Source organism: Hypomesus transpacificus, unplaced genomic scaffold (assembly GCF_021917145.1).
Source record: "Hypomesus transpacificus isolate Combined female unplaced genomic scaffold, fHypTra1 scaffold_495, whole genome shotgun sequence".
Classification (NCBI taxonomy): Eukaryota; Metazoa; Chordata; class Actinopteri; order Osmeriformes; family Osmeridae; genus Hypomesus; species Hypomesus transpacificus.
In genome coordinates this window covers 39,357-50,775 of record NW_025814010.1, presented here as the reverse complement: position 1 = coordinate 50,775, position 11,419 = coordinate 39,357, and the positions used below count along the sequence as shown (strand labels likewise).

Here is an 11,419-nt window from a genome sequence, read left to right as displayed (position 1 = left end):
GAGTAATAAAAGGTACATTTTATGTATGACAAACACTGCAATAAAAACGGTATAAATAAATATTTAAACACAAATAGTGCACTTTCAAGGCTGTCGTTTAAAAAACAAAAGATGAAAAAAGTGACTTAAAAATCTAAATATCCAAGGAAGAGAAAGAAAAGGTCCAGGAGAATGGAGCTGGGGAGAAAATGAAAGAATTCTTCTCTAACGGCGATGCAAATGACAACCATCACCAAGACCCTCGCCTTGAGAGTGAAACCTCAGATGTTACTTGGAAAAAAAAGAAAAGGAAAACGTATTTCTGTCTCGTTTTCTCTATCACTCCATCAGCATGTACCTCTCTCTCTCCCGGGAGAAGGAACTCCAGTGTCATAACTCATTTGTCAGTTTTTCAATACAAATTAAAGATGCTTGACGACTACCTGAATGCCAAATAACATAACTGCTGCTGGCAGTGAGAGGGAACACTACAAGCACACACACACCTCTACGGAACAGTGTGGAGTATTAGACTATTTAACCAAGCAGGAGAACGTCATCTCCCACTGAAACATCTTTCCTTAGAGTTGGGAAAGCCAGCAAGAAAAAAAATATACAATAAACGGGGGAGAAAAAAAGAAGGCAAATCTTTCCAGGCCTTTTCTGGACCCTGGCTAAACAAGACGCTGGGAGACCCGCCACATCTACCCCCTGCAGAACACCCCCTCTCCCTGCGTCTCCCCAACACAAACGCAGTCTTCCTTTCCTGGCTCCGTCTGAGGGGGGGAAATTCACCACACGCTGAGACAAGTTTTATTTTATTTCAACTCTGCTTCCCCAGGGAACGCCAAAACCCCAGATGAGCTTTTATTTTGAAGTCAGAAAATCCGGCGAGCAAAACGGTTGACACCTTTGTTCATCTTTCTCACACCACACCACTTAGATGTGCTTCCTATCACCAGCGCTCCTCTACAATCTCTCACAAGACCCCCGGAAATAAAACACACACTGGATAGACACAAACACACACCTGCACACTATTACACACACATCTCTGAAATTATAAGATTATTCAAATACCCAAAAAAACTGAAGAAAAATCCTTAAGTTTGATGTAATGTTATCTTTCGTGTCACTAGAACAAAGTGTTTTCCTCAGTTGTGACCCCTGGGAGCCTGAACTATGGTCACCACACCGCCACCATCGCATGTGCGGACGAGAAACACACAGCCTCATATTTCTATGTCCACAAACCTGACCTTTTCCAAACACACAAACACACACAGTGCTTCTCATTCAACTATTGTCCCCCAGAAGTTAGGGGAGAATCTCGTTGACAAAGACACAGACTAAGCAAACACGGAAAAAAAAAAAAAAAAAGACAAGACAAGACAAAGGTCCGGTTGTTACACCGGACTTTGTACCGTGTCAAACTTCTGCACGTCCACTGAGGAATTACCTGAGAAAACGTCTGCATACAACTCTCCTTGTCACCTACAGCTCTGCTGGATCTGTCAATAACCAAGTACACTCACAGGAGGTACAAAGGAATGAAGACACCTTCTGGGACAAATATTACCAATGCTAATTGCTATTATTATGATAATGATGATTATTTCTGCAGCATGGGCGTGTGTGGAAGGTGTGTGTGTGTGTGTACATGTGTGTATTCTGGGTGTGTGCATGTCTGTGTTCTGGAGTAAGTCAATATAAAACACCTTGTAAATGATGGATCTGAAACAGAGTTGCCTAGAGCAGTGTTTTTTTTTTTTTTTCGTGGAAGCAAATGTCAATCACATCATATTTTCGCTTCAAGAAAAGAAAAGGCCAAAATAGAAATGACTCATGTGATTTGTGGGTTGTTGTTATAGGAAATGTCAATATGATAAGTTTGATTTTAATAGATGAACAGAGGTGGGCAGTGACAGAACTCTCTTATGACAGTTATTTAGCCGGAATGCCAATATGCCTGTTGAATTGGATTAACCAGTCCGCTAACAAGAATGGTTTAAGCCAGTCCACTAAGTCTAGTTTCCAGTCAGTGTATCAACATGTTAGAGACATATAAGGGTATGAGCAGCAACATTCACCCTGCTATGTGGTTCAAACTGTGGTCCACACATAGACGGAAGAGGCCGGTCGAACTGACAGGATCATTTCCTACGGCCACCAGCGTGGACGTTCCTCAAAACTAACGTCCAGTTCCGGACCGAGACACAAACACTAACATGAAGATGGCGGGGGGGGGGGGGGGGGGGGGGAGGGGGAAGAAAAAATAGGAAAAGAAAATCGTCACAAATATATGGACGGGTTTTGTTTACCCACGTGCTGAGTTGCTCGTGAATTACGCCAGTTTGTTCTAGACGACAAGGCAAGCGCCGTGTCTGTGTGGGGGTGGTGAAGGCCTCTCTGTATCCAGACCCCTCATCCACAACACACTTTACTGGACCTTGGTGAAGAGTTTTAGCCACATGCTAAACACACACACACGCTAACACAAACACACACGCTAACACACACACACGCTAACACACACACAGACTGGGCCAAGTGTGGGTCCAGCGGGGGCCATTACTGGAGAATATTCCTTGAAACAGGCCCTAAGGAGCCTTTTACAGCATGGCTAGCAAGGACACAGGCTAAACAGGAACACAGGAAACGCACCACTTCACCCACCAGACTGAGACATCTCACTACGTCCGGTGTGTTTGCATTCTTGACGTAAATAGAGTTGGTCGCGGAGAGCGTTGTGAATGCTACTGGACACTAATGGAAGCTTGCAGAAGCTTGCAAACAGGATTTTTTCTTTTTCTCCTAACTCAAGACCTGTCTGACCAGCAGTTTGACTGACAGGCTGAAGAACAGATGTCCACCACTACACCTCTCTCCTCTCCCACCCCCATCCACACACACCCCTGACCAACTGCCTGCTAAACCGGGCTATTGAACCCAACTTTACCTAAAAACACAAGTCTACAAAACTGGTTTACTCAACCACTCTCGCTCCTTGTATTTGTGTCTCTAAGCCCTAACATCTCACCAGATGTTGATTAACTAACAGAACCGTCCGCACATCTGTCGGAAACACACATGAAACTGTCACATGATCAAATTAATTATAGTATGAGACACGCATATTAATATAATTAGCTATGTTGTCTGTATTTATTGATTGTGATTTGTATTAAAAGTTGGTCATTATACTTCTTTGTGTTGATCTTAAATTCAGCTGACTTTTATCCTTGGTGGTGCACTATTTATTAGGTTTCCATGTAGGCATTCTGATTCCGTCTCAAAATCCCCCCAAATTCGCCGCCCCTTCTCATGTGCAGCACTCAAATGAGAAACTGTCAAGAGAAGTGATTTGTGCTAACTAGCTATCGATCGCGCCTCAACAGCGAGCGTTGTGTGCAAGCAGCGAGATGTAGCCCAAAGACGGGAGTGATGTGTGGAAAGCGAAGACTGAACACTCGCCAGGTTAATGTAAGGCCTACATGGACAGATGCAGAGTACAGATGGGCCGCGTGCTACAGAACACCCGGGTTTGAGTCTCACCTGCTTAACGCTACATTGGTGGCGAGAGAGCTGCAAGGCAATTGGTCACATCTCCTGTCCTCGTTCCTGCCAGAACTTAAGTAGCCTAAAGTAAAGAAAAGCTTATAGACACACACTTGTGTTTATTGGACCTAGTTTCTGATCCTGCTCTATAAAGATAAGTCCTAGATCCGCCCAAGCAGGAGATATACTTAAGCAGGAGATATACTTATGCTCAAGCTATTCAGGAAGTCGGGACAGTGCTGTTATGTGTTGCCTGTTGATTAATGTAAAGCACTTAGCTAGACTTCGGATGCGTCCTTGCAAAAATGAACCAGACGGTTGGCTACATAATATGGATAGTGTGGTTGACTGCGCCGCCTCTTAAACAATGCGTCTTGACTCCAGATTCCGTGCCCTGCGCTCCCCCTCCCCTCGCAGCTCCCGCAGTTAGACAGAACAAAGGGACACTGAATACGCGCTGGGGGCTACCTATTCACATGAAGAAGAAAAAAAAACGGTTTCGGTGGCTCGTCTACGGCCGTGGCCATTGAATTATGCGCGTCTCTCGCCTTGCCTTTTCCAGCACAGACTAGCCATTTTAAAAGCCTATGCTCGATGGAAAATGAAAGGTTCTCAGAAAAAAAAATAAACAGCGGGTTATTGCACTGAAACTAATAAATTATTTTAAACACTGACATTTAAGCTCAGCTGTAAAGACAATTACTTTGAAGATATAATATAATTGTCTATACAATTGTAAAGCCCGTATTTCTACAAGCAGCCAACATCGTAACGTTTCTAATTTATCCCATTTTGTCTCTTAATACAAAATTACGAAGGATTACAAAACATGATGAATACTACTACTAAAAATACTGTTGCTACAACTACAACTAATAATTATTGAAAAATTATAATATCAATAGCCTACTAATAAAATATTATGTTGCCTAAACATGATTACAATTATAACGGAAATAATAATAATAATCATATCACATTACAAAGTACATTATTTATGTTATTATTTTATACTGATTGTTATAAAAAAACAGCAAAAATGTCTGGATAGATGTTCCAATAACCATAATCACGCAGATAAATTGAAAGTGCATTGGTACAATTTACAATGCTCCTCCATATATGGCTTTAATAAATGTTTCACCACTAATAATTCGCCATAAATCTAAACTTAATTTCAAATTTGACCTCGAAAAGCACAATATGCGTACAACGATTGAATATTATACAACATAGAATGTATTTAAAATATCATGATTGTTTTTTTTTTTATCATAGGCCCATCATATTGTTATATTGTATTATCAATATATTGTTATCATCATTAGAGGTTGCCAAGTAAGCAACCCTTTCATTTCATACATCTATTTTATTATTTACTGTGGAATTCTAATTAGTTCTAGAAGTTTTGTATGTCTTTTTCTTTCTTTTTCTTTCTTTAACAAAATAAATGGCTAAAGGTCTTAGGTAATTTTATTTGTATTTCCATTTAGCCAATGCTGTTATCCTCAATCTAAAATCAATTCAATTTTTCAAATCCGCATAATCCCATGGTAATAACAAAAACAAACGTATTTCCAAAGAAGGGGAACCCCGCTGCGAAAACGCATCTCCTCAAAAAACGATTAATCTTCTCAGTGTAGTTGTTCCCCCTGAACACCCAGATAAAGAACCACAGGAAATGTTTACTTTTCTTGGGCTGTTCTTTTGAAGTTCCTCTAAGACGAAGGAATCCATAAAACACACTGCAGGGAAAAGGCAGGAGCTGTTTCAAAACAGCAATACCGAATATCAATTTTGCATTCTTCTACACGCATATCTGACTTCATGACTTCTAATTCCATCAATTTTTGTTTTCAATGCTCATAACTGAAAGCAATGCTACAAATGAACTAAATGTATTTTCTATACTTCAAATAAAAACTTGACAGACTGAATCCCGGACAAATTATTCAAAATTAGGAATACTAAACTGACATTTGCGTCCCAAAATCCGCACATTAGTTTAATACACTCACATTGCGGTCAAAGACTACGGCGCTCCTTTCAACCACACAGAAGAATAATAAAGAGTACACCCAACGGATAATTAATGCAAGCTTACACACACACACACACACACCCTTGTAGGAGTTAAACGATAGTCCCGTAGAAAACCAATCAAAAACGAACTACGAAATAATTTTGTGGCAACGCTAGTACGTGTAGCTATGTTCCTATCAGGCCACAACAATTGAGAAATAATGGACAGTAACGACCACCATGATTGTATATCACATTCAATTACCTTCTTTGCCGTTGCTCTGGCCCTTTGTTCTTTCCCAGGGTGCCATGGCCTTGTCATCTTCGGCCCCATCCATCATGGCCTTGTCGCTGGGCACGTACCAGGTGGCGTGCTGCTCCGCCATCAGTGTGTCAAGGTCAATAGTGCCCATTGAGTTCTTCCCAGCGTCTGGGCTGCAGCTCGCCAGCTCATTGTCTCCGTTCTGGGACGGACAGTCTCCGTTTTTTTTGCCGCCGTTCTTCACGGCCAGAGGCTGGTCCTCCGAGATGCTGAACTGTTGGCGCTGCAGCTGGATCTGGGCCTGCAGGATCTCCAGAGGGTGGATCTCGTCCTGGCCAGAGGTGCTGGATGGGGTGCGTACCTGCTCCATCCCGGGAGTGCCTGGGTGACCCCCTCCGTTGGCCCCGGTGCCCCCACCTCCGCTCAGTCCGTAGCCTTCTGGCGTCGAGGTAGTGTGATTGGTGAGGCCCATGCCCATGGGCTTCTGTCCGTTCATCAGGCAATGCTCCCCCCTCTGCAGCTTGGGAGAGCTGGTCACCAGCGCGCCGCGGCTGGGCTTGGAGGCCAGGCCTCCGCCGGCGTCCGAGCTGGAGGACACCTCGTCCTCGTTGCTGTAGTGAGCGCTGACGTCATCGGGGAAGTCGACGCGTGGTGAGCTCCCGTCCGATTTGGTGACGCTGTGGATACCGCTGTCCAGAGAGGACATGAGGTCAGGCTGGTCCCCCAGCATCAGGTCGCCTCCCTTTCCCCATGAGGGGGACGGGAGGGGTTTCTCGTGGGGCGTCCCCCCACCCCTCTCCCCAACGCCAGCTGATGGTGTCTGCTGGCCTGGACTTACAACAGGGTTGCCGTTGTCAGAGGAAAAAAAAATCCCAGGGCTCACATGCCCACTCTCCCTCTTCCTCCTCCCTCTCCCTCTCCCGCTCCCTGTTGTTGCTTTCCCCTCACTGCATGGGGTAGCGTCCATGTTGTAATTTGGGGAGAGGGCACTGGCTTCCCCCTGCGACGTCTGGGTTTGACCTGCAGGCTTAACGCTGCTATTCCCGGTGCCAGGCATCTGGCTGTTCTGGGAAGTGCCGCTCTGAAAATACTCAGGCGCCACAGCACTGCCAGTCCCATTGGCTGTGCTGCTATTAATGTCCTGCTCGTTTTGACTCAGTTTTCGCTTGCCCTCGTTTTGGTTCTTCTTGTTGAACGTTACGTTGAGGTTGGGGGCCCCCAGGCTAGCGATCATGTTCTGGCAGGCCGTGGAAAGAGCCGCCAGGCAGCTCTGCCCAAAAACATTGTCTTTAGTGCTGGTTTTGCTGAAGTTCCCCAGGGAGAGGGCCCCAAGCTTGCTGACGGAGGAGCGCTGGCCAGGGGGGAACTCAGACTGCGGAGGGTAGCTCCCTGGTGAGGTGTTCACACCCTGAGGAGCGCTGTGTGGAGGCCCTTGACGGTTGCCCCCCCCATAGGGAAACGTTGGTTGCGCTCCCATGGGCGGTGCTGGGAAGTCGGCCGGTCTCCGGTCAGGGGGGGCGTTGGGGTGCCCTACCCCGGATCCGGGAGACTGCATCTGGGATAGGTTGCCCATGTTTCCCCCAAACTGAGAGTGCATGCCGGGTGAGTGGAGGGCCTGTCCGTGGCCTTCGCCCGGTATCCTCATGGGCTCCTGCATGCCCATACCGTTGATGCCCGGTCTGAACATCATGCCAGCTCCGTTCTGCGGCAGACCCATGTCGTGGGCACCGGCCTCGCCGCCGGTTCCCCCCATGCGCCGCGCCATCATCTCCCCCGGAGGGTGGGACCCGGGGAACCAGGCATTCTCCTGAGTGACGTGGGGGATGTGCCCCTCGAAGCCGGGCATCCGTCCTCCATTCTCCCGGTCGAAGCCGGGCTGGGGCATGCTCCCTACCGGGCCCCCGTGCACCATGGGACCTTGGGGGACGTCGCCGTGGTGACCCAGCTGCTGCAGGCTGGGCTGTCGCATCCTCTGCTGCTGGTTCCGAGACGCCATCTGCTTGATCATCATGGCGGCGTTCTGGCGCTGCTGCAGAGACTGCTGCTCTGGCCCGGCGTGCTGGAGTGGGCCCGGGGGGAACCCGTCGGACACGGGCGGGGTGAACTCCCCGGGAAGGCCCGGGTAGGAGGAAGGGGACAGGTGGTTCTCCATGCCCTGAGGGGTGTGCATGCCCCCGCCCCACGTTCCACAGCCCTCTCCGCTGTGCGCATTGGGGAACTCGAACCTGGGCCTTTTAGCCATGTTCATGTAGGGAGAGTCAAAGTGTTGGAGCCTCTGGTTGGGGGGCTGCTGGGAGGGAGGAGGGGGCGCCGGCTGTTGCATATTAAACATGGGCTCTCCGTAGGGGTGCAGGGTCCTATTCTCCAGTCTGTGAATGGGATATTCAAACTGGTTGTGTTGGCCTGGCATCATGACCCCACCATCCAGCATGTTAGGATTGGAGGAACCCGGTTCTGGCTGAGGGGGCCGGGGGAGGCCAGGGGGGCAGTTTTGCCGGGCTATCAATCCAGACTGTTGTTGCTGCTGCATGAGGGGATGTCTGGAGTTTACCCCCGGGCCCTCCATCCCCACAGGCACCTTACGGCCGTTACCGAACCGCTCGAAAAACACCCCGTGCTGGGGGGCGGGCGGGGGCTGCGGGGGTTGAGAGGGAGGCTGTTGGTGCCCTTTGGTGATGCCCTGCATCCCAGGGGTCCGAGGCATGGCAGGGTTGCCGGGGAAACTCCCGCCAGCCACCTGCCTTCCTGCCCCGAAATGGGGCAACTGAGAATCGGATTCTGAGGGGGAGAACACAGGAACGTCAAAGTGTCCTGACGGGGGCTCGCCGGGGAAATTATACTCAATACCCTCCACGGCTCCCTGGTTGGGCATCCGACGAGGCTCCAAGCCGTGGGACTCGGAAGAGGAGGAGGAAGAGGAGGGCAGGCCGTGAAAGGATGCTGCCCGGTTGGGCGACTGGTCCAGGGGGAGGCAGGGGGCAGGGACTGCATGGTTGCCACTAGGGGGGCCGTGGTGCTGGAAGTCGGGCATGTTTCCAGATCTCTGCTGCTGCTGGGAGAAGCCGTCCCCTGCCTGGCCTTCAGATAGGGGGTCAAAGCCCTCTCCAAATCCCTGCTGGGGTCCCATGCCACTGTTGTTGTAGCCCATTAGCCTACCGCCATGCAGGCAGGATGAGCCTGGGTCAGGGCCTCCAAAGCCCCCGCCGAAGTGAGGGTGGTGTTGGTGGGGGTGAGGCTGATGGCCGTGAGGGTGGCCTTGATGAGGTTGTTGGTTGTTAAAAAATCCATGCATGGGTCCCTGTTGCTGTTGCGGCTGTTGTTGAAGTCCGCCGCTCGCATGCATGTCCGAGTGTCCCCGCGGGTGAAACCCACCGTACTGCTCCCCGTTCATGTTCATGTTGAGCCCCAGCATCGGGGGCTCGTTCAGCGGGCCCATGCCCGGCTCCACGGCTCCCGTCGGGCCACCGGAATGAAAGCCGGGGCTTTTATAATGGGAGCTCATGTTCAGTCTTGGTTGGTTTATGTTTCTTTCTGACTGGCCAGGGTTTCTGCTATTAATCTGAGAACCAAACTGATCCTGCCCAAACATACTCCTCTACTATCAATCCCACATGACATCGGCCGTCTGAGCGTGTCTCTGCTTTCCCAACCGTCTCCGAATGATTTAAGAAGAAAAAAAAATCGCCAGGAGACGATATGCTTTCAGACAGATATTAACTATTTTCCTAGGTTCAATGGAGAATTGTGTTGTGAAAACTTCACGTGTACACACTCACCGAATATGTATTTCGGGTTTTATTCGCCTTTTCCAACTTTACTGTAGCGTAAGGGAGCGGAGAAGCCGTCTGAAGACGCACGCAGGTAGTGTCCTTGTTCGTTCCCGTGTAGGCTATTTGCACAGGCGAGCTTGCTCCTTATTTTCTCCTTAAGGTCACAAACTGTATAAAATAGAAATTACTCTCAATACCAGTGACTCTGGTTCATTATCATATTCCAAGTTCTATATGCGCACATTTCTTCGTTCAAAACTTGCAACAACAAAAAAAACAACCTTCTACTTTATGAAATAAAATGTTCAACAAAAAAAAAGATTTAGTAGCGATATCTCCTCTTCAAGCATATTATTCCAGTTCACATTCAATTGTCTAAGAACGGCCAGTTTCGAATGTCTGCTGAAGAAGATCCCATTCTGGAGACGCAAAATAAAATCCGCCGGCAACCTGCACCGTTCCAAGAATGTATCTTGGTTGTAGTTTGCAGTCACCAAAACTATGTCCAACAGTTGTCTTTCAACGATTAAAATAACGCTCTCTTAACATGTTGACAAAAAACACTCATCGGCAAAGTCCACAAGAGGAGAAACATGGACTAGTTGGGTACCGAAGGACCGCTTTTACGCGATATTGTCCCCGAGCCTCAGGAGCGCACTACCCACACTCCACCACCTCCGAGCGGCTTAACAACATCCTTCACTCGGTCCCGGGCGCATGCCTTCCGACAGCGCAGGCAGCGCTAAACCTCAATAGTAAGCTACTCTTTCCCTTTCGCTCTAATCTGCACTTCTGCTCCAGAGTCTGGTGTGGTCTACTCCAGCCGGGGGAGATTCGCAGATAGATCTCACTCTGGTCTGCCGCTTGGCGCTGTGTGAGATGAACGCGTCCAGGGAACCAGCAACAAGTTTTGCATTTCTGCAACCAATTCCATCCATGAAGCCCTATCCAATCAGAAGCTCGGCAGAGCAGCGCCGAGGGAGGGACCTTCTCTTAAGGTCGTCTGAGATATGGATGGAAATTGAAGGGAAACTGTGGTGAATAGCTTCAAAGCATGCCCTAATCTACCAGCAAGACTACTTGAATCTAAAGTACGATTCCATTTATTTCATTGAATTATATTTTCTAAATAGCCTGTGGTCATCCGAGTTTTCATGTTCTTAAGAAAAATATACATAGGCCTACATATAGCCTACAGCACAACTTTGTATAGGCTGCAAGAACAACATTTGAACGACAAATAAACGACAAAAAGGTACAGGGTATAGACTAAATGTGTTTCTTTATATTTAATAATGTGATAAACGAAGTGAGGCTCATTCAAAGCGGGATGGTAACTAAAGCTTTGGTTAAACAAATGCAGGGCGCATTCACTGCCCCGGAGTTTGTAAACGCACTTTGAACGGCAAATTAACATTCCCATTCAGATTAACTGGATCATTACCATAATTCTGTTTACCTAATAAATGAATCATTCAAAGCCCCATTTGTCTTCTAAGTGAACTAGGATGTCAGAAAAGGAGACTCTACATGACGAAGTAGATCATCTTTCTTCAGAAAAAATATATATTAATGTAATGATGTGAAAGCCTTAGATTAAAAAAAAAAAATAACTGTTAATGTCTTATATCTAGTGTGTTGATGTCTATTTCAAATGGACGAGCACGTGGCAAAGATTTTGGTGGGCTGTATATTATTTGATTTAAAGCCTGTGGAGGGATAACGTTTGCCTGGATCGACAGATACGTCCTGGTTGTGATATATATCGAGATAAAATAGTTCATACCAGTTCCGGGAAATGAAGATATTTTGACCATGCAACCAAACT

General features: G+C 47.7%; 1 protein-coding gene across 3 annotated transcripts; it reads right to left on the bottom strand.

Moving 5' to 3' along the window:
• Positions 1 to 2,260: 2,260 nt before the first annotated feature.
• On the bottom strand, positions 2,261 to 10,479 carry LOC124465431 (transcriptional activator MN1-like). Of its 3 annotated transcripts, none has more exons than XM_047017202.1 (2): positions 5,825 to 10,479; positions 2,261 to 3,609 (listed from the first exon to the last, which is right to left on the bottom strand). In XM_047017202.1, the coding sequence occupies exons 1-2, from the start codon at positions 9,408 to 9,410 to the stop codon at positions 3,545 to 3,547; spliced, it is 3,651 nt and encodes a 1,216-aa protein (XP_046873158.1). In that variant the 5' UTR covers positions 9,411 to 10,479; the 3' UTR covers positions 2,261 to 3,544. The 3 variants fall into 3 exon arrangements, with proteins under 3 accessions (XP_046873158.1, XP_046873157.1, XP_046873159.1); XM_047017201.1 differs by lacking the exon at positions 2,261 to 3,609 and adding an exon at positions 4,569 to 5,282; XM_047017203.1 differs by lacking the exon at positions 2,261 to 3,609 and adding an exon at positions 5,191 to 5,302.
• Positions 10,480 to 11,419: the final 940 nt, after the last annotated feature.

Bases quoted from the DNA above. Each gene is read 5' to 3' on its own strand.
- LOC124465431 (XM_047017201.1), bottom strand. From the start codon at position 9,410: ATGTTTGGGCAGGATCAGTTTGGTTCTCAGATTAATAGCAGAAACCCT. The intron at 5,283-5,824 runs GTAATTGAATGT...TTTTCCCTGCAG, and splicing joins CCAGAGCAACGGCAAAGAAG to TGTGTTTTATGGATTCCTTC.